At 36.4% G+C, this 20,224-nt stretch overlaps 1 protein-coding gene across 3 annotated transcripts; it reads right to left on the reverse strand.

Annotated features, from left to right (window-relative positions):
* Positions 1–1,331: 1,331 nt before the first annotated feature.
* On the reverse strand, positions 1,332–20,145 carry LOC107041990 (chromatin-remodeling ATPase INO80). Of its 3 annotated transcripts, none has more exons than XM_015262834.1 (12): positions 19,986–20,145; positions 19,413–19,575; positions 19,255–19,334; positions 12,892–15,939; positions 12,283–12,410; positions 12,093–12,187; positions 9,148–9,220; positions 5,139–5,400; positions 4,798–4,940; positions 4,532–4,702; positions 3,431–3,764; positions 1,332–1,968 (listed from the first exon to the last, which is right to left on the reverse strand). In XM_015262834.1, the coding sequence occupies exons 2-12, from the start codon at positions 19,544–19,546 to the stop codon at positions 1,601–1,603; spliced, it is 4,836 nt and encodes a 1,611-aa protein (XP_015118320.1). In that variant the 5' UTR covers positions 19,547–19,575; positions 19,986–20,145; the 3' UTR covers positions 1,332–1,600. The 3 variants fall into 3 exon arrangements, with proteins under 3 accessions (XP_015118320.1, XP_015118321.1, XP_015118319.1); XM_015262835.1 differs by having other exon boundaries at positions 4,798–4,916; positions 19,413–19,669; XM_015262833.1 differs by having other exon boundaries at positions 19,413–19,669.
* Positions 20,146–20,224: the final 79 nt, after the last annotated feature.

Consider the following 20,224-nt stretch of genomic DNA (forward strand, 5'->3'; position numbering starts at 1 on the left):
TGCTACTTTGGCATGTGGGCCAAGTGTGGAATCTGCAGCCCTGAAATATTAAACAGGCGTCGAATACACCTAAATTCCGAATTAGTCAATTATTTTAAGCTCAAAGATAGCCCGTAATTACACGCCACAAGGTGTAAATGTATTTCTAATCAATCAATATCAGTCAACAATATGTGTACCAATTTAATAAAACTGGTTTGTTTTTATCTAAGATTTTGAATGGCATTGGTAAAGATTGTTTACGTATATGGAGACAATTTTCCAATGGACATAATCGTTGAACGGAGTGATAGAAAAATTGTCGAAAAAGTGGAAACTTCAATGGTGATGGTCAACACATCACCGCATGTCTGTTTCCTGAGAAAAACTAGAGCTTCCTATAAAAGAATACGTGTCAAAAGAGAGGCTACATATAATAATTTTCACATTATTTCTCCCTACTCAAAAGAAAAACGTTTTAGCCCGTTCAGCGGCGTTTGGGAAGAGGTAGAGCTAGGGATGCAATGGAAAAAACTGACCGGCCAATTCATCGTCATTTTACATGTCAATTACACGTCACAGACCGCGAGCTAATTACTAACGATAGTCGGTCAGAACAAAAATTACAAAATCTCACATCACGAAAGTCGCGCGAAAAAATTTTGACGGTAAGTTTTCATCCAGATAGAGCACTCGATTTTTTATTTAAGCATTATTTTACGGAAGGTGAGAGCTCACTATCTCGTTCAAACCTCCGAAACGCAGCCAGAGACTATTCAATTTGTTAAAAAAATGACTATAATTTTAAATCTCTCAGTTAGTTCATGAGAAAACATTCATAAAGTGTTTCATCAGATGAAAAAATTTACGATTATTCGTCAATGACTGAAACTTTTCTATACGATTTTTTCATTTAATCACCCACCCCTTCTTCGCAAGTGAGAAAAACACTTAAATTAGATGACAGAAAATCACCAAAAAAATAACCGAACATAAAAATTAAGGTCAGTTTGGAACACGAAGTGTGCCTCAGATCAAAAATGATCAGAAAGCATTCCTAGGTAGTACGAATACCGGCATTGGATTGAACATCACAAAAATGAAGAAACACAGAAGGTCGCATCCAACCTTGATAGGAATCGTTCTAATGGAGTCAACGGGAATGTACCTAGAGAATATAAAAATGATCTAGTATAACAAAAGAATTATACTCTCATAATTATGTTTTTTCGAATTCCCATGGGAAAGCATGATTTTGACGTTCCACATTATAATATATCATCAAAATCTTTAAAACTACTGGAAAAATAATGATGTTAAAAAAATGTTAGAATTCATTTCCTAATAAATATTCTAGATTTATTCAAAATTCAGTACAATAGAACGAGACGCTCAAAATTACATTGACTATACCGCATGAAGCGATGAAGGACGAGAGTCAACATTTATTTGATTCAGTTCCGATGATTAAACTGAGGCAGAACAAACTTCAAAATCGACTGAGCCTCACGTGATATCTCACGGAAGTGACATATTTAAAAATTAATTACAATTCAAGGAATATTTTCACATCAATTCCAATCACTTTGTTTAACTCCTTTGTACACATGCACTACGCATATTATTGCATTTGATTCTTCCCTTGCTGAGTATAAAATCCAAAAGGCCTAGATTCGGAAGTGAAACTTCCTGAGGTACCCGATTGCTCTGAAAGAACACCTGGGACTGGATTGGTAGTCGGATTGGCTGGTGTTGAACTCGACAAGTGATGGGATCTCAGTGGCACCGGAAGTGGTCGTTGTATTCTTTTTCCATAGTGTTGACTTGGTGCTCGATATCCCTGATTACCAGGACCAGCAGGTCTCAACCTCGGTCTACCCGGCCCTCTCCTCACCACGGGCAAACCTCTTCCAGGAGTCATTTGATTACCCAGAGGGCCCACCGTACTTGGGCCATCACCATCCGCCGGTCCCATAAGGCCATACACGCCTGAGACATTTTGATGCCAATTAGCAACAATAAATACTCACCAAAGTAAAAAAAAAAAGAAAATGAAAAGAATTTTTGTTTTTCGCGTTGCCTTGTATGATAAATAAAATGAACGGTGAAAGGAGAGACTCTCGAATATTCTTATTATTCCACTAACGAGCATTCTACAAGGTGGTTCATAAATATATTTTCTGACTGCGTTGAGTGCAAAAATCAGTCAGTTTGAGTTCCAACATATATTGTAAAAAAAAAAGAAATTACTGAATTAACACTAATGAAGAATATGATACGTGTGCTACTGGTTAAAATGACAATACACCGGGTGACGAAGAAAATAAAGGTAAAAATAAATGGAAAAATTATGAAGAAATGAAAAAGAGATAAGGTAAGGTGTGCGCTGAGAGGATGAAAAAGAGTGGCAGTGCCAACGAGTTCCAAAACCTAAGAAGAGCATCGATCGCAGCTGCCATCGTTGCTACGCACCTGCTATTATCGACTTACGCCCGAACGCAAAAGGGGCCCCCTGTCTTCGCCCGTACACTGCGCCCGATTTCCTTCACATGACAAGCTTGAAGGAAATGGATGTAACGAAAAATCAAGAAAAAAAAGACGTATAATTTTTTTCTCCCCCAAACAGATCACACCGTAAATTTTTCTGGCCAAATACATCTGTGAAAAAATAATATTTATCTTCTACGGGTTCACTTAATGGAGGGGAATTGATCGCACGTAAAAGTGACGAAAAACTCATCCCCTCATTTTTCCTTCGTACTTTTATATTCTGTTTATGTACTTGGCACTGTAAAGGGAAAAAATTTAAGGGATTATCAAAGATTAGTGAGTCACGAAATATTTTTGAGGGGTTGTATAATAGTGGGTAGGGCTTTTTATTTGAAAGATAGTTGCCGGATTCGTCCGCAGTAGCAACGGTACAATTTTTATTTACGGATCCATCGGGGAACTGAGAATAGTGTCAGGGGAGTAAGTCGCAACTGTTTAAAGCACTTGTGCAAGCACATGTGGTCGCGAGGGAATTTCCAGGACTCGGCACTGCTTCATAGGTCAAAGTGAGAGAGAAAAATTGGGGAGCGATGAATGGTTGTATGGAGAACTGAGGGTGCAAAGCGAACCCTCCTGTTAGCCCCATGAGAATGTTACCAAGTGGCTGTAAAGGGAAGCTGACTGCTTCGGATGACATGAAAAGAAATAAACGCAAATGAAACCGATCGATCTTGAAACGTCAGTCGAGTAATCGGACCACCGAACCCTCTTTATAGATCATCATGGGTGTTTGTGGGCTTTTTTTATACTCTCCTTTTTGAGATCATCCGACCGAAATGATCGGCATTAACTCTACGGCACGCGAATGTCACGAACGATTCGCAGGTGCATAGGACTACACAGCATGCTTACTTAGCCTTTAAATATCATGTTTTAGTATTGTTTTTTGTTGTTTTCTTACCATGCTGAGCCATCGGATCGCCAGTGGACGATGAGGGTAAGAATTGCGATGTGCCAGGTGAATTTGGTAACGAGCCGAGAGGAGGTTGCATCAGCATCCCTCTGCCTTTACCACCAACTGGACCGCCTCGTCGCGAACCCCGAGGTCTTCCACGTTTACTTGTACCTCGTATCGCTGTGCGTATTCTCGGAACGTTTCCGAAACTAAAGTGATGACCGAGTTTTGAGACTTTTGGAGGCTCATTGAAGAAGACACCGCGTACTTGGCGGGGGGAGTTTGGACCATAAACTGGCCCGTCAACGTCTACTACGAGGCCTTCGTTACTCGTTTCATCCTACGCATGTTGTAAATAGCAATGATTGATATTGCATTTTGAGTTCATTTTACTTGGATATTGTGATAGAATAGCTTGCACTCAGCTGATGGTTTTGGGATCGAAATATTGGCGAAAACAAATTACAAGATGTGTCTTCTGGAAAATATTCGACATTCAAAAGAACGAGAAAAATGTCTCATGTAGAAACTAATTATATATTTAGAAAAAAAAACGTCTCCATGAAGACTTCTTTTATCTCCTTTAGATTGGGGCGTATTTTCCTCAATCTGATCCACATTAACCCATTCAATTTTACCAATCGTTTCGCAATTTCTCCGATAGTTAGTTGTTTCCCATTTTTTTCAACTCTAGGGGAGAGTGGGGCGAAATGAAACATGGAACAAAATGAAACATGGGGCAAAATGAAACAGTAAGAAAACGACTGTTTGACGCAATTCAAGCAAAAAAGTTTTATTTTTTATTTTTTTTGTCAACTTTTTTTTATTCTCGGGAGTACTGATGAGAATAACAATTTTCCATTCATTAGAATGGAAAATTATTGAGAAGTTTTGATGGGCAAAGATTTTGTCAATGGATTATTCGATTGAAATTCAGCATCACATTTTCCTTTTTCCCCCTCTGAATTTCCACCTCGGCCTTGCTCTGGATTTTGGATTTTGCAATTTCATTTTGCCCCACTCTTCCAAATGACAACTGAATTGTGGAAGCGTGGGAAGGAAAACATTTTTCCCTCCATTCCTACAATTTAAAGAATTATATCATACCTCAGATTTGATAGGACTGCCAGGAACTGCATAATCCTCATTACTCTCCACCGTCTGTTGATCATTGTTTTGCTGAGTGGGACTTGTCTGTTCACCGGTAGAAATGATAGACGAAACTTCATACAACTTTTCCGCAGCATTGTCCTCAAAGCATGAACGTTTGACATCAGCCTTGAAAGAAAAATTCATCGGCACATAGTAAACATTAAAGTGAATGTGAATAAATGTGAATGACTGATTGAATTGTGAAAGGGCGCGAGTCTTACCTTGACCGGAACCGCGGTTAGCTTCCTTTTCCGTTCTTTTTCCTTGTGTTGTATACTGGAGTCGATTCGAGTATCCTCCAGAGTAACGTGCTGCTTTCTTTCCTCGCTCCGTTGGCTGTCTGAAATATACGTACGTGGACCCCCTTCGATACAGCAATGGGGGCCCACCTCGTTTCGTTACTTAGGCGTTATCATTATTCGCCATTAGGTTATTAGCATAACCAACAAGCATAATGTGTAATTGGGGTAACAGTGTTCTTTTGTGTATATGTGCAAACCACACCATATGTCATCAAGGGATTTTTTTTTTTATTTAAGGATATATTTATCATAAAACTCACATTTTGCCTCGATCTCTTCATCATCTAGAAGAAGTGAGACTACTTCTTTTGGCTTCAGTGTATCTGGCTTAAAATTACCACCACTTATCACCATACGTTGAATCTCACTTTTTTCACGTGCCCTTTGTAAAATTCTTTCCTCAATCGTGCCTTTGCAAATGAGCCTGTAAACAGTAACTTGTTTTGTCTGACCTAATCTGTGGGCCCTGTCCATTGCCTGCTGGTCTACTGTTGGATTCCAATCGCTGTCATAGAAAATCACCTGGAAAGATATGATTTCAATTTTTATATTTTTTGTTGTGAGTCTAACCGTGAAATCCAACAGTTCTTCATACTTCTCCGAGTATTTTCAACCTAATTTGAAGAACAAATTTTCTCATTTGAACCTCCTATTCTATAACAGGAGAGAAAATGCAATTGAATATCTTGTAAGGTAATATACAATTTGGATATGCAACATATCTTCCATCCCATTTTTACTCCAATTATTACAGTTCACCAGAAATTTGCGTCAGCTCTCCACTAACAAAAAAAATTAATTTTGTCAAGAGAATTTTATCTGAACCAACTATCATTTGGTAGTTAATTTTCAAATGAACATGATTTCATACTGAGAGAAATCTCATTTTATTGGGAGCAATCGAACTTCTCTAGAATTGAAGTTCCTTTTATTTGTCGCAATAATGAGAGGATTTTTTTTGTTTCTAGCCAAAAGTTTGGTAGCTCCAGAAATTGGTTGGTTTACTCAAAAATCAACATTATTTTCATGACTAAATACGTTGTTATCTCAATCAACACGATCATACGTTGTTCCAAGTAAATTATAATTGAAGTGAGCATTACGTATGCCGAATCAGGATGAATACTGTTACGCGGAAAAAGCTTTGAAATTGTAGTAAGATGTCATTGAATTCAAAGAAGTTCATATTTCTTGACTAAAAAAATCGCATTAGTTTACAATAACAGAATCACAGTTTAGGGCAATTCTATACAAATTTGGATAACACAAATTTCATTCAATGTGATGTACGAAAAGCTCAATTTAAACATCGACTTCATTCGAGAAAACAACATTCAATTCATTCCCCAATGTAATCATCTCCTAGGTACAAATTTTTGATCAATTCATGAAAGTAGAAAATTTCTCGACTGGAGATTATATTAGGTAAAAAAAAAAGAACTTTTCCATTTTTGTGGTGAATACGTGTGACTTGACGACAAGGATTGTTTTATTTGATTCAAGTAAATGTATCAAGAAGACATAATTGATATTCACCGTAAGATCTTATTTATTTGAAATTGGTTCAAGTATGTAATACTTGTTGCAAGAAAGAAACATCTGAATAAAAATAATTTTTTCTATCAGTGTAGATTTGAGTCGCTCTATGTCGAAGCAATATTCTTATCAAGTAATCTATAAAATTGGCAAGTTATGAGTAGGTACTTGGAATGAAAAAAAATATATTGTGCACTAAGCGCGAAACGTCATATCTTCCCCGCCCAAGGGTCACCTACTATTTGGCTTTTTGAGAAGTGACAGGAAAGTGAATACTTTTCGCCAGCAACCAACTATGCCAACTACCAACTATGCGACTAACTACATTTTGTAAAGAGTGGCGGCCACTCAAAGGTCAATGCAAATGAGCTGCGAAGAACTATATGCGCTGCGTGAGTATTCAAGTATGATAAAAAAAATATAAATTTTGGGATGAGTTAACCATGAGAATTGGGAATTTTCAATTGGAACAAGAAAAGAAAAAGTAAATATGTATGTAGTTTTGGTGGTGTTGATTATCGTTGGATGATATTCGAAAATGAAGCGGGCATACAAAGATCCCGCGCGATGTTAGGACGTCACCCCTAGCACGAATTATGATCCATAGAGTTACGGAGTGTTGATATTGAAAAAATATATACCCCATGAAATAGGGGAGAGTGCACTGAAAGAAAAACAAACACGTTCTCAAACAAGTCTTGTTTGGGCCAATAAAATTACTAGTTGAAAATTGCTAAACAAGAATTTGTTTGGTTCGAATTTGAAAGTTTCAAACATGAATAATTGCTCTGTTTTCAACAACAACGAAATATTTGACTCAAGAGGCGGATAATTCATACGAGACGGTGCATTTTCAGGATGAAAATATCTCATATAAAGGAAAATTTATCAAGAAATATTTTGTCCCTAAGTTAGAAGATTGCAATCGTATCATTATTATTGTTTCATTTAAGAATTCATTTCTTATCAATAATTATTAGGTAACCGAAACAGAAAACTACGATCCCTTATTTCACATAAAATAAACATTTTTCGGGAGCAACATACGTATGGGAGTATCAAATAACGAAGGAGTAGTACTGGAAATGACATTTCTTGCATGCACAGAGAATGCATTTTTTTTAACTACTACTAAATTCATTTTTGCGACAAAAATTTGTCATCTTGGCGCACTCTCTGCATGTTTGACACAAAAAATCCTTTTTTGATCATTTTCAAAAAACTATTTTCTTGGCACAAGCAAGACTTCTTTGAGAACTCTGTCGTTTTTCTCTCATTGTGGAATAAAATGAAACAGTCAAAAATACGACTGTTTGACCCAATTCAAGCAAAAAAATTTTGTTTTATTAACTATTCTTTAAAATTAATTTTTGTTTATTAACTTTTTTTTATTATTGGGAGTACTGATTAGAATAATAATTTTCCATTCAGTGGAATGGAAAATTATTGAGAAGTTTTGATGGGAGAAGATTTTTTCGATTTCATCGGATTAATTGAAAGGAAAATGAAGCAGCAAAATCCGAAGTCCCGAGGAAGACCCAGGGGGAGAGCCAGATTGGGAAAAGGAAAATGTGATACTGAATTTCAATCGAATGAAAAAAATGTGTAATCAGCCTAATTTAATCAATTGAATTGTAATCAACGGAATTATAAGACGAATAAAACATTATTATTCTCATCAGTACTCCCAATTATAAAAAAAAGTTAATAAACACAAGTTGATGAAAAAAAAATTTTTTGCTTGAATTGCGTCAAATCGTTTTTCGGCTATTTCATTTTGTACCACTGTTTCATTTTGCCCCTCCCTCCCCAATGAAATTCCATAAAATTTCTTTAATCGAAAAGAGAAGCACGAAGATCTGTGCAAGAATGTTGGATTCTTCGTGTATATCCCCATTGATCGACTTGATGGCAGATAATTCCTTGACTACCATATGCATAACGTAGAAAGAATGAATAAAATTTGTTGAATCGATAAATGTGGATACCGAAAAGTTTATCCGTGACTCTTCAGCGTTGTTGTTAAACCAAATGGCGAAAAAAAAAGAGACGGTCTCGGTTTGGTGCACGGCACATCCACCACGATAACAACAATATTCATTCCATTTCCCGTACGAAAACCTCGATGATACCGTTAATACTCCACGAGTATCAAAAGTATTATATTTGACATATATTTGACCGATGTCCTACACTGAGAAAAACAAAGTTTTTTGAGAACTACGTCTTTACTTATATCAAGAAACTTGTGGCTTGAAAATTTTCAACAGCAAAATATTTTACACTCAGAAAAAAAAATTTCGTCAACAAATTTTGTACTTGTCCTAAAAGCGAGGACAATTTCTTGATGACAAGAAAGCGATTTATCAAACCAAGTGAAATTCAATTAATTAATTAAATAGTTTTTTAGCCTCAATTCTAAAGTATTTTAATGCAAAAACTACTTGAATTAATTTGAGAGCTCATCTTCTTGATATAAACCAATTGCCCTCATCTTTCGGACAAGTATATAATTTCTTAGCGTAAGATTTTTTTCTCTTAGTGTGAAATATTGTTCGCTTGGTAATTTTCAAGTCATGAATTTCTTAATCAAGTAAAGACGTACTTCTAAAAAAACTTTTGTCTTCTCAGTGTAGGAGATGTATATTGTGCATCTTCATTGAATTTCGGGTGATAAAAGGAGGGAGAGAGACGCCTAAGATGCGATTAGTATAAAACATTTGATATACGAACCGTGTCAGCGGCAGTAAGGTTGATTCCCAAGCCACCAGCTCTCGTGCTCAGTAGGAAGACAAATATGTCCGCCCTGAAACATGAAACAAAAACCCAAACGCAGATTCAGTGTTGCGAGCAACGAACCCAACTAGCATTATATTTGTATGTAAATTAATTCGGGTATTCCGTTCGTGCACTTGACGGTTTTCCACTCTGGGGCGGAAGGTAAACGGCCAAAGGCCCGCCTGATCGTGCTCAAGATTCGGCGGCACTCCCGCTTTACTTGCCTTTTTTTTCCTCATTATTACCTCGCTGAATTATTGCTTGCACCCGTAATATAACTGTAAAACTATTTGGGTAGAAGATGAAGTTTTACGGAATTTTTTTTTCTGTAAGTCTTGAAAAATGTGTTATGAGGTATTATAACTGAGTACAGGGATATGGAACCTCTCCAACTACTCCATCAACTTGGTTATTGAATTTTAATCAAGTTGTCTCCATGGTCTCCATTGTTGCGAGTGGGGTCCATCAGAGTATTATAAGAGAAACACGAGGTCGCATGCCATACTACTACAAGAAGGCACAAAGTGGGGTACCGTGAGCTACCGCAACGAGTTAATGGAGCATATTCATGATTTTATTAATTTCTATCAGACATCGGCATAATCATAATTTTTAATTACAGTTAAAGCCCGGGAGGATTATTTTTCGAACGTGATCTTGGTTGTTTCTTTTATTTTCATAATCTGAAATGATCTCCAATTGCTATTCAGTTTTACATAGCCCTGGAATCTCCCAAAATTATGATTGTACAATCAAAAAAACGTTGAAAAAAAGCTGAACATTTTCAAAGAGCGTTTTTGAATAATATTGGGAAATAAACCCAATAGAGAGGAAATTGAAAATTAATAATTTGATGTATCTAATAGCTGTCAGATCGTTAGTTACCATGATAAGTTATCCATTCACTATTTCCTCTACATCGGACTTATTTCTTAATCTTTATTAAAAACGCTCTTCGAAAATGTTCAGTGTTTTTGTGTTCTTTTTGCTTTCGAATGGAAGCAGTGCAATCCTTCGATTTTCACATTCCCTAATTTTGATTGGAAATTATATAGTATGGGGTCTGAAATGTAAAAATACGAAGTTTGGCGACCATGTCTGTGTGCGACCACGTCCACCGCCACCTTCCCGGTGGTCAATTTTTAGAAAATTGAGTAATTAAGTGGCTAAAGTAATTCCAAAAAAATACGAAATTTTGTCAGATTATAGGTCCTAATGAGAACTAGCTCTGTGCAAAATTTCAGCCCGATTGAGCTAATAGTTTTTTTCTTTGACGACGTTTTACGGACAGTGTGATGAAAAATTTATTTTCTGGCAGAATCGATTTTTTTTTCTTGACATGCGCCTCGTAATTTTTTGCTGCACCAAAATCAAATTCATGTTTTGATATTTGTATATGTATGTATGATCAAAATTTTTCCTGTCAATCTCACCTTCCTTAAAAATGACATATTCCAACTAGTACATTGATGTACTTTGAGCGCATATAACCATGTCATATGTAACTTATCGCACGCCTTCTGTCGCAGTGCTTGTGGCTTATGCAATCCATGAGTTTTCATGTAATTTAGACTTGATTAGATTGTAAACTCGATTGTCTCAGTGGTTTTCCAATTATTCGCATTAGTTTTTTTTCAACCAATGCATTTGGAGATAAGTTGAATCTAATTGAATTCTGATAAAACCGTTTCAGCGGGTGCTCGGTTATTTCGATGAAGCTTTCAGAACTCGCAATTCCTTACTAATGAACCACAAGGGAATTAATCGAGAAGATATTGGTTTGAGCAATAATGGGTCAGACCCCCTCCAAACAATTCATTCAGACGCATCCTACACTGAGAGAAAAACGACAGAGTTCTCAAACAAATCTTACTTGTGCCAAGAAAATAGTTTTTTGAAAATGATCAAAAAAGGATTTTTTGTGCCAAACATGCAGAGAGTGCGCCGAAATGAAAACTTTTTGTCGCAAAAATAGGTTTAGTAATTTAAAAAAATTGCATTCTCTGTACGGGCAAGAAATGCCATTTCCAGCACTAGTCCTTCATTATTCGACACTCCCATACATATTTTGCCCGCGAAAAATGTTCGTTTTATGCAAAACAAGGGATAGCAGTTTCCCGTTTCGACTATCTAATAATCATAGACAAGAAATGAACCCTTAAATGGAACAATAATAATGATATGATAGCAATCTTGCAACTTAGGAACAAAATATTTCTTGATAAATTTTCCTCTGTAAGAGATATTCTCAACGTAAAAAGACGTCTCGTGCGAATCACCCGCCTCTTGAGCCAAATATTTCGTTATTGTCGAAAGCAGAGCAATTATTCATGTTTGAGACTTTGAAATTCGAACCAAACAACTTCTTTTTTGGCAATTTTCGACTAGCGAATTTGTTGGCTCAAACACTTGTTTGAGAACGTGTTTGTTTTTCTCCCAGTGCAACTGAGAGCAAGCGAAACGAGCGACTGGCCTTTAATTTTTTTCAATGCATTCTCTCACTTTAATTATAGGAATGTGAAGTATTTCGTTAATATTTCAATCAAGGAAAGTACACTAAAATCAGAAAGAGAAAAAAAAACTATGAAAGTACGAGTCGAGTGCAGTTACGTTTCGCCAATTAGTGATTCGGTGCATCAGTTACGCCCGGCTAACAACATCCAAACGTCATGCTAACCGAACTCAGCGCCGGCGAAACACGAGCCTGATCGATATCCGACCGTTCACCCAGCAAGAATTGCATATTATCATGGTAATAACGATATTATAATTCTCGAGAAAATAGTGCTCCTCTGACACAAATGGAGAAATTGGAGTGGACCCATTGTATTCGATTGGCAGGTATCCAATGTCCCTGTTAATTGTTTCAATGCAAGACAATGATTGTAATTCAAGTTCACCTTTTCTGGAAGTCTGCTACCATGTCACGGCGATCGGAGATCTTCGATGAGCCGTCTAGGCGCATGAATGTGTGCTTTCGATGATACATGTACTCCTATTGTATGAAAAAAGAAAGTAAATTTTTTAATTATCTCTGAAATTAGAAAAAAATATCCATCTATTTCTAAAAATATTTTTTGTAAAAATTACCTCCAGTAAATCAATCATCTTTGTCATCTGGGAGTAAATCAAAACTCGATGGCCCTGCTCTTTAAGACGTTTCAGTAAACTGTCCAAGACTGACAGCTTTCCAGCATCTGTCACCAGAGTTTGCTTATCTAAAAGTAAAAGAAATTGTAAAACAGGCAATCGTCAATATTGAAATGATGCAAAAAGTTCTAAAAATTTTATACACAATTAAGTTATTCCAGAGAAAGTGGAAATAACTGTTATTTTATAACAGAACAGGACCGACGATTAATATTACTGATAACATGACAATTTCTCAACATTTCCACGATTATGGGAAAGCAATGGCTTCCCCCTTGATAACATAACGACATCAACGCTATTGTTAAAAAGTTCAGAAAGACGAATCTTTTGGAGAGATCATATGGAATTTTGAAAAGAGTTAAATTTATCAACTTTCAACTCAGTTCCTGCCCAAGTACTCTTTCTCCCTGGGTGGAATAACTAACATTCACCAATTAAGCAATAAGAAAACAAAAGGAAAAATGTACAATGAGTAACGCACATCCTTTTTAGTTCTCCCACCCAACCATCAAAACCATCAAAGTGTTTTTAAGAAAATAAAATCACCTGGAATAATGATATTGGACCACCCATTGATCGGAGTACATGCTGCTAATCCTCCTGGAGATTCATGTGAAAACATCGTAGCAGTTTTGAGATTTGATAGGCCAATTAACGGCTCAATTTCCGGTGAAGAAATAAGGGCTGGCTCACAGCCAATCCTCAGGACTTTTTGTCCAAAAGTGCCGCCACTCTCTTCATGTTGCCTCCAGGCGCAAGCAGCAGCGGAATTGCTTACATACAATTTTCGCGGACTCGCCTGAACCTTTGAACTATTATCACAGAGGAAATAAGGTACAGTTGTCAGTTGATTAGTCCTGATGACTGGTGGCTTTGGGTGATGTCTATGTTCTGGCAAAAGAATTAATTTCGACTCCTCACCAAGCTCTGGCTTGATAACCCAATGAGGACGGGGAAATTTAAGGATAGAATTGGATGAGTGCTTGCTGCTCCTGAGTATTCTGTGTGCCATTGTCTCAGCCATTGAGTGAATGGTGTGAGACGTATGAATGTAAATTGCCTCACCCTCGAATATCCTTTTCGTGAAAAAGAGATCTGAATTTGTCTCCACCAGTTTATCACAAGTCTTGACGATCATAAGTGAAGGTTCAGCTTCATCAACGCCCCAATCCTCCCAATCCTTCTTAATCCTCATTTTTCTCTCCATCAGAGTTGCATGGCACAGGACATATAAAATTCCACATATGAATATCTGATTCAACTCCATAGGAGATATCCCAATCAACCTCGAGAATGAAAAATAATTAGTGATGGTTTGGCCGTACAGAGATCGATGAATGTACTCAGTAGCAAAAATAAAGAGTTTATTGTACAGCAGATGACGATTGGAGGGTAAAGCAAAGTCTAGTAGCCCCTCTTTGTACAAAATAGCTGGCATTTCATAATTCTCAGTGTTAATAAAAAGTGGAGACTTGGCATCTCTTCTCTCAAATAATTCAGGATGGTTACAAACCTTTCTGAATTGCATGACTAGATTCATCAAATTGGATGTGAAATTTTTGTCACTTGCTGCTGTATCCCCACTATTACCACCTACTGTATAATGGAGAAGATCTTCGATTCTTATTTTCTGCTTGAGAGCTGAGTACAGTAATTTCTGTCTAGTAGTCAGTGGGCAGTAGACCATCACTTCAATTTTGTCAGATAGTTCATTTTCTACATCTTTCTTGATTCTTCTCAGCATGAAAGGTTTCAATATCATGTGCAGTCTGGATAGATGTTTTTCATCTATACCAGTTTTGTTCTCAGCATGGCTCTCAATGTCTTTGGAGAACCACTCGTTGAATTCATCGTGAGAATCAAATAGAGTGGGCATGATGAAGTGAAGGAGTGCCCACAGTTCAGCCATACTATTTTGAATAGGAGTGCCGCTCAGTAAAAGTCGATTCCTACAACTGAAGCCCAACAGTAGCTTCCACCTCATGCTGCTGGTACTCTTGATAGCTTGAGCCTCATCCAGGATCATGTACTGCCATTTTATCCTGTTGAAATACTTGTAATCAGTTATCACAAGCTGATAACTAGTGATGACAACATGAAAAGATGCCTCTTTCGTGTGTAAGTCTTTCGTATCCCAAAACTGTCGAAGGATTTTTCTCTCCTGAGGATTTCCCCAGTAAGGAACAACCTTGAACATTGGGACGAACCTCGCCATTTCTTGTTGCCAATTGTGGAGAGTTGATGCTGGAGAGATGATCAGGAAAGGCCCCCAAACTGAATAACGTTCAGCAACGTGACACAGAAATGCTATCGACTGGACGGTTTTACCGAGACCCATCTCGTCAGCCAGGATTCCGCTTATACCTTGATCATAGAGATTTGCTAACCAATTCATGCCCTTCAACTGATAACCTTTCAAGTTACCCTTAAAAATTGATGGCTGTGGATGCTCCAAATTTTCTGGAGTATCGCAGAGCCGTAGCTCCTGCGACGAAGAAGGTGTATCAAAAAGCTTTGTTCTGGCTCTCTCATTATCAAATGCCTCCATTGCATTCTTTTTTGCCTTCTGTTTCATTGCTTCACTGTCATAATCATCGATTCCAGCCAATCTTGGATTCTTCTCGTCATCAAGTTGATTCAATATCCGAAGTTGCTCTTCAGGTGCAACCTTTCCTAATTTTTTAGACATGAAATGAGCATACAATTCTGTTTGAGTGATCAGAAAGTTGAGTTTTCTCTGTTGCCTCTTTGCTTCAATCAATTCAACGTCCATTTTTCGTTGCTCTTCAGCCTCTTTTTCCAACCGTCGTCGAGTTTCTCTTTCGACTCTATCGTAACGCTTCCAATAAGACTGCATTTCTCTTGTCAATCTTTTGGCTCTCCAAATGGTTTCTTTCATGTTTTTCTGGGACTGCATAGCTTTCTGTCGCCAGTACTTCATGCAGTGTTGGGCTACTTTTTTACAACTGATTAACATCTCTTTGTGGTTATTCGTTTTTGCTCGCTGGACTTTACCAAGTTCTTTCTTTGACATCATTATCCAAATTTTACGTCTTTTAAGGGCCATCATCTCTGGAGTTTTAACGTTGTGCTTTTTTCTACCTCTTGCTTTTGGCTGATGCCTCATCATTGATTCCAATTCAGATTCATCTATCTCTTCCTTTCGCAGCATCTTATCCCACTCCTCCTCAGGATAATCATGCTCCTGACACATGTCGGAGACTTTATGGTGACGAATTATCTTCTCTTTCTTCACTTTGATTGTCTTCTTCTCAGACTTCTTTTCCTTTCTCTTTTTATTGCCCACGATGAGCTTCTGATGATCAGGAAACCTATCGCAGGTTGAGAGCAAGCCAGCTCCATAATACTGATACTGTATGTTTTCTGGTTTCTGGTAGAATCGACCTTGGTACTTCTTACGGAGAATGTGAAATTTTAACATGTCTTGAAAATCCTCTTCTGTTATAGGGCCTTCAGTGTCAGATCCCGACTGTGAATTGTCTGAAGAGTCACTTAGCAGAATGTCTTGCAACCATCTACGTTCATCTCCAACGCAGTCCATGTTGTAGAGCCTCAGGTTGTTAATTCTTTTCTCTGAATCAAAGAATAATGATTATACTGTCAATTAATTGAAAATGATAGAGGTGAATGGGACAAAATGGAACAGTCGAAAATACGCCTATTAGACGCAATTCAAGCAAATAAAATTTTTTTTATTCACTTTTTCTTATTATTGGGAGTACTGATTAGAATAATAATTTTCCATTCAGTAGAATGGGAAATTATTGAAATGTTTCGACGGGAGATTTTCTCAATGCATTAATTGAAAAGCAAATGAAACAACAAAATCCAAAGTCCAGAGGAAGGCCCAGGGGGAGACCCAGATTGGGAAAAAGGAAAATGTGATACTGAATTTCAATCGAATGAAAAAAAAAAGTTTAATCTCCCTAATCTAATCAATTGAATTATACGACCAATAAAACATTATTATTCTCATCAGTACTCCCAATAATAAAAAAAGTTAGCAAGCAAAAGTTGATAAAAAAATTTTTTTTACTTAAATTGTGTTAGAAATCCGACCCACATTTCTATAAGAATCGATTCGAATTAGCCAAAACTAACAAATATGGTCGGTCATTCAAGATCGTGAAAATTCCGGAATTCCGAACTTGACCGAGGGGCCGACTGGGGAACGCTATCAAATCTGAAAAGTCAGTAATAAACCGTACTCGTAACTGAACCCACGTCGTTCGTTATCATCAAAATCACGCAGAAAGTCAGCACGGAAATCAACAACAATTATCGAACGTTATCATCTGAAATAAACATACAGTCCACTAAATAATCGAAGCTCAACAAAATAACGGAAACTCAACTATTGTAAATAGTGTAAATATCCTCACATTATATTAAATTCAATCAGAAAAAACAACGCGAGTTTAATAATTTCAAACACCACCCGACCCCGGCCATCATTAATAGAAATTGACATCCTATTTCTAACAAATTGCGTCAAATAGTCATTTTACGCCTGTTTCATCTTGCCCCACCTTCCCGTCTGTGCAAATACAGAAGTTCATTTCATAGATTTTTCTTAGGTGAATTAGTGTTTTATTAATAAAAAATGCAACACCTACGACAGAGGGAAAAATTTACGGCAGATAAGAATTTCATTCCAAACTTAAGAATCGTTTATTTTATACAAGAAGATTAAGAAATTAAACTGCATGAGGCATCGTTGAAAGAATTGGAAAATTTCGTGCTCAATGAGAACCAAACTACCTGATTTACTCCCGTACACTGAGAGAAAAACAAAAATACGTTCTCAAACAAGTCTTGGTTGGGCCAACAAAATCGCTAGTTGAAAATTGCCAAAAAAAAGTTGTTTGGTTCAAAATTGAAAGTCTCAAACCTGAATAATTACTCTGCTTTCGACAATAACGAAATATTTGGCTCAAGAGGCAGATGATTCACATGAGACGGTGCCTTTTCACGATGAGAATATCTCATACAGAGGAAAATTTATCAAGAAATATTTTGTCCCTAAGTTGCAACATTGCTATCATATCATTATTATTGTTCCATTTAAGGGTTCATTTCTTGTCTGTGATTATTAGATAGTGAAAAAGAAAAACTACTATCCCTTGTTTCGCATAAAATGAACATTTTTCGGGGGCAAAATACGTCTGGGAGTATCGAATAATGAAAGAGTAATGCTGGAAATGGCATTTCTTGCATGTACAGAGAATGCAATTTTTTTTTTAACTACTAAATCTATTTTTGTGACGAAAATTTTTCATCTCGGCGCACTGTCGACATGTTTGGCACAAAACCTTTTTTGATAATTTTCGAAAAACTGTTTTCTTAGCACAAGTAAGACTTGTTTGAGAACTTTGTCGCTTTTCTCTCAGTGAGATACATCTCAAGACATATTTAGAAAATGCGTTCTCTGAAATGAAAATTTTTCATTTGCGTCCAGATATCACTCATAACATTGGGGCCTAACTTGATGACAATATTCCGAATTACAACAATAAATATTTCCACTTTGAAAAAAGGTGCTCTCCCTCTCTCTCTCCATAACTATAAATGGATGGGCTAAAAATTTCTTTTAATGGATACCATGTGAGGATTTCAATTAAAAAACAAATAAGAATAAAATTGAGCAGCATGGATGTAAAAATTAATGAATGGATATGTAATTTTATATTTCTCATATTTTTCATTGTACCATGTTGGAATATTTGAGTACAATTCTTTTATTATTCTACAAAAACTACTCGACAAAGATTTATAACATACTGGAAAAACAGTTCTAGAAAGGGACTAATTTACGATCCGTTGTGCTCTCTACTGGAGAGCAGCTTAATCCTGAACACGTTGAAATTTGAAGGACTGTGCTCTTGAGTCGTAAAACTTTATTATTTTGCTTTTTGTTTTCCCAATGAGAGTTTTTTACTTGGTTATTGTCTGTCTTGTACCTTCCTCGTGCAAATAAAGAGATTTTAATAAAGTATCTCATTGTTTTGCCACATTTATTTATTCACTTGCACCCATATTCCATTATACAAAAATTCAGTCCTTAGAGGATGTGTATATTCGAGGACATCAATGAAATGCTTCAATCAATTAATTAATGAAGTTAAGTGGAAGTGTCAATTTGGCGGATGGAGTGTAAAACAAACGAGGAACGAAGTTTAAAGTGTAGTAACATGTTAACTCATCATAAAATAATACATTATTTCTGAATGAGTGTTTCAGTACTGGCCGACACCTTCTAGGAAGCATAGTTCTGGATTAAAACTTTAGGAGCAATATCTGAATTTAAGGTCCTGGTGGATTATCTTTGGAACGTGATCTTGGTTGTTTTTTTCATTTTGATAATCTGAAATGATTTCCTATTGCTATTCAGTTTTCCATAACCCTGGAGTTTCCAAAAATTATGATTGTACAATCAAAAAAATGTTGAAAAAAAGCTGACCATTTTCAAAGAGCATTTTTGAATTATATTGGGAAATAAACCCAATAAAGAAGAAATTGCAAATTAATAATTTGATGTATCTAATGGCTGTTAGATCGTCATTTATCACGGAAATCAATGGCTGTCAGAACGTTAGTTACCATGATAAATTATCCATTCACTATTTCCTCTCTATCGGACTTATTCCTTAATCTTTATTGAAAAACCTTTTTGAAAATGTTCTGTTTTTTCCTACTTTTATTATTGTACAATCATAATTTTTAGGGACTCCTGCGTGATGTAAAATCCAATGGAAATTGTGATATATTTCACATTATGAAAATCGAAAAACAATCAAGATAACATTCGAAATATAATCCACCTGGGCCTTAATTGAGCATCCATCCATGTTTCCACCATCTTAATAAATGTGCATCAAATTTAAATACCTTCTTTCTGATTTAGGACATTGTTTGTATAACTGTTGGATTCATCTGATGAGTCTGAAGATATAGATTTCCCATCATCACTAAAAAAACAATTACATTATGCTCTCGATAAAAATCATCAAATAATTATTGTCATTATTGAAAATCAACAAATGTACCTCAGATGATCCTGAAATAAGTGATTCACTTGATTCAGAAACGGTTGGATGTTCAAACTCCTCTCCAACCTCTGGAGGTGGAGTGGGACTGCCATTTCGGCCTCCAATCCCATATTTGCAGAATCTTCAGTCATAACAATAGTTGTTCGATAGATTCTGCAACCTTCAAATACACTAAGATGATAATATTATCTATTTCCATCAATTTATTTCATGTCACTGTCAAAGATGGAGACGTGGTCATCAATTGTTTCTTCCTGCGAATAAACCCATTGAGAATGTACTTTACTATCAATACAACGTTTTCTGTATGTGCAGATTTGATAATTTCATTACTCTAACAGATGATTCTGTTGAAATATCTAATACAAATGGCTCATGAAACCATGAAAATGTATGAAAATGATTTTTTTCCAACTACTCAACATTGAACAGAGTAAATAGCACGCTGTTTTTTCTCCGGAATGTGGTTATAATTTGACGAAAGAAGAATACTAAGATTACTCCCAGCATCGAATAAATATAAATATTGTTTTGAAATAAATGTATTGTTTGGTTAGAACAAGGACTCACTTAGTTAACGTGAAATATTGGTCTGACTGTGAAAAGCCTATCAACGTAGCTCACGCCGAAATTAGATATGAAAGACGATGTAGAAAACATAATAAAAATGGTTCGAGAGAACGCAAGCATTTGGCTTGTGGTGTAAAACCAGGGCAGGGGTAATGCATGTTGTTGGCCACCATTTTTATTTTCCGTAGATGGCGCTGTAAAAAGTCAACCGTCACACACGAGTGGCGGGGGTCGGAAGA

Source organism: Diachasma alloeum, unplaced genomic scaffold, assembly GCF_001412515.2.
Source record: "Diachasma alloeum isolate Michigan unplaced genomic scaffold, Dall2.0 Dall_scaffold_00398, whole genome shotgun sequence".
Classification (NCBI taxonomy): Eukaryota; Metazoa; Arthropoda; class Insecta; order Hymenoptera; family Braconidae; genus Diachasma; species Diachasma alloeum.

Bases quoted from the DNA above. Each gene is read 5' to 3' on its own strand.
- LOC107041990 (XM_015262834.1), bottom strand. From the start codon at position 19,546: ATGACTGAAGATTCTGCAAATATGGGATTGGAGGCCGAAATGGCAGTC. The intron at 5,401-9,147 runs GTTCGTATATCA...ATATCTTTCCAG, and splicing joins ACCTTACTGCCGCTGACACG to GTGATTTTCTATGACAGCGA. The intron at 4,941-5,138 runs GTGAGTTTTATG...GCTGTATCGAAG, and splicing joins TGAAGAGATCGAGGCAAAAT to GGGGTCCACGTACGTATATT.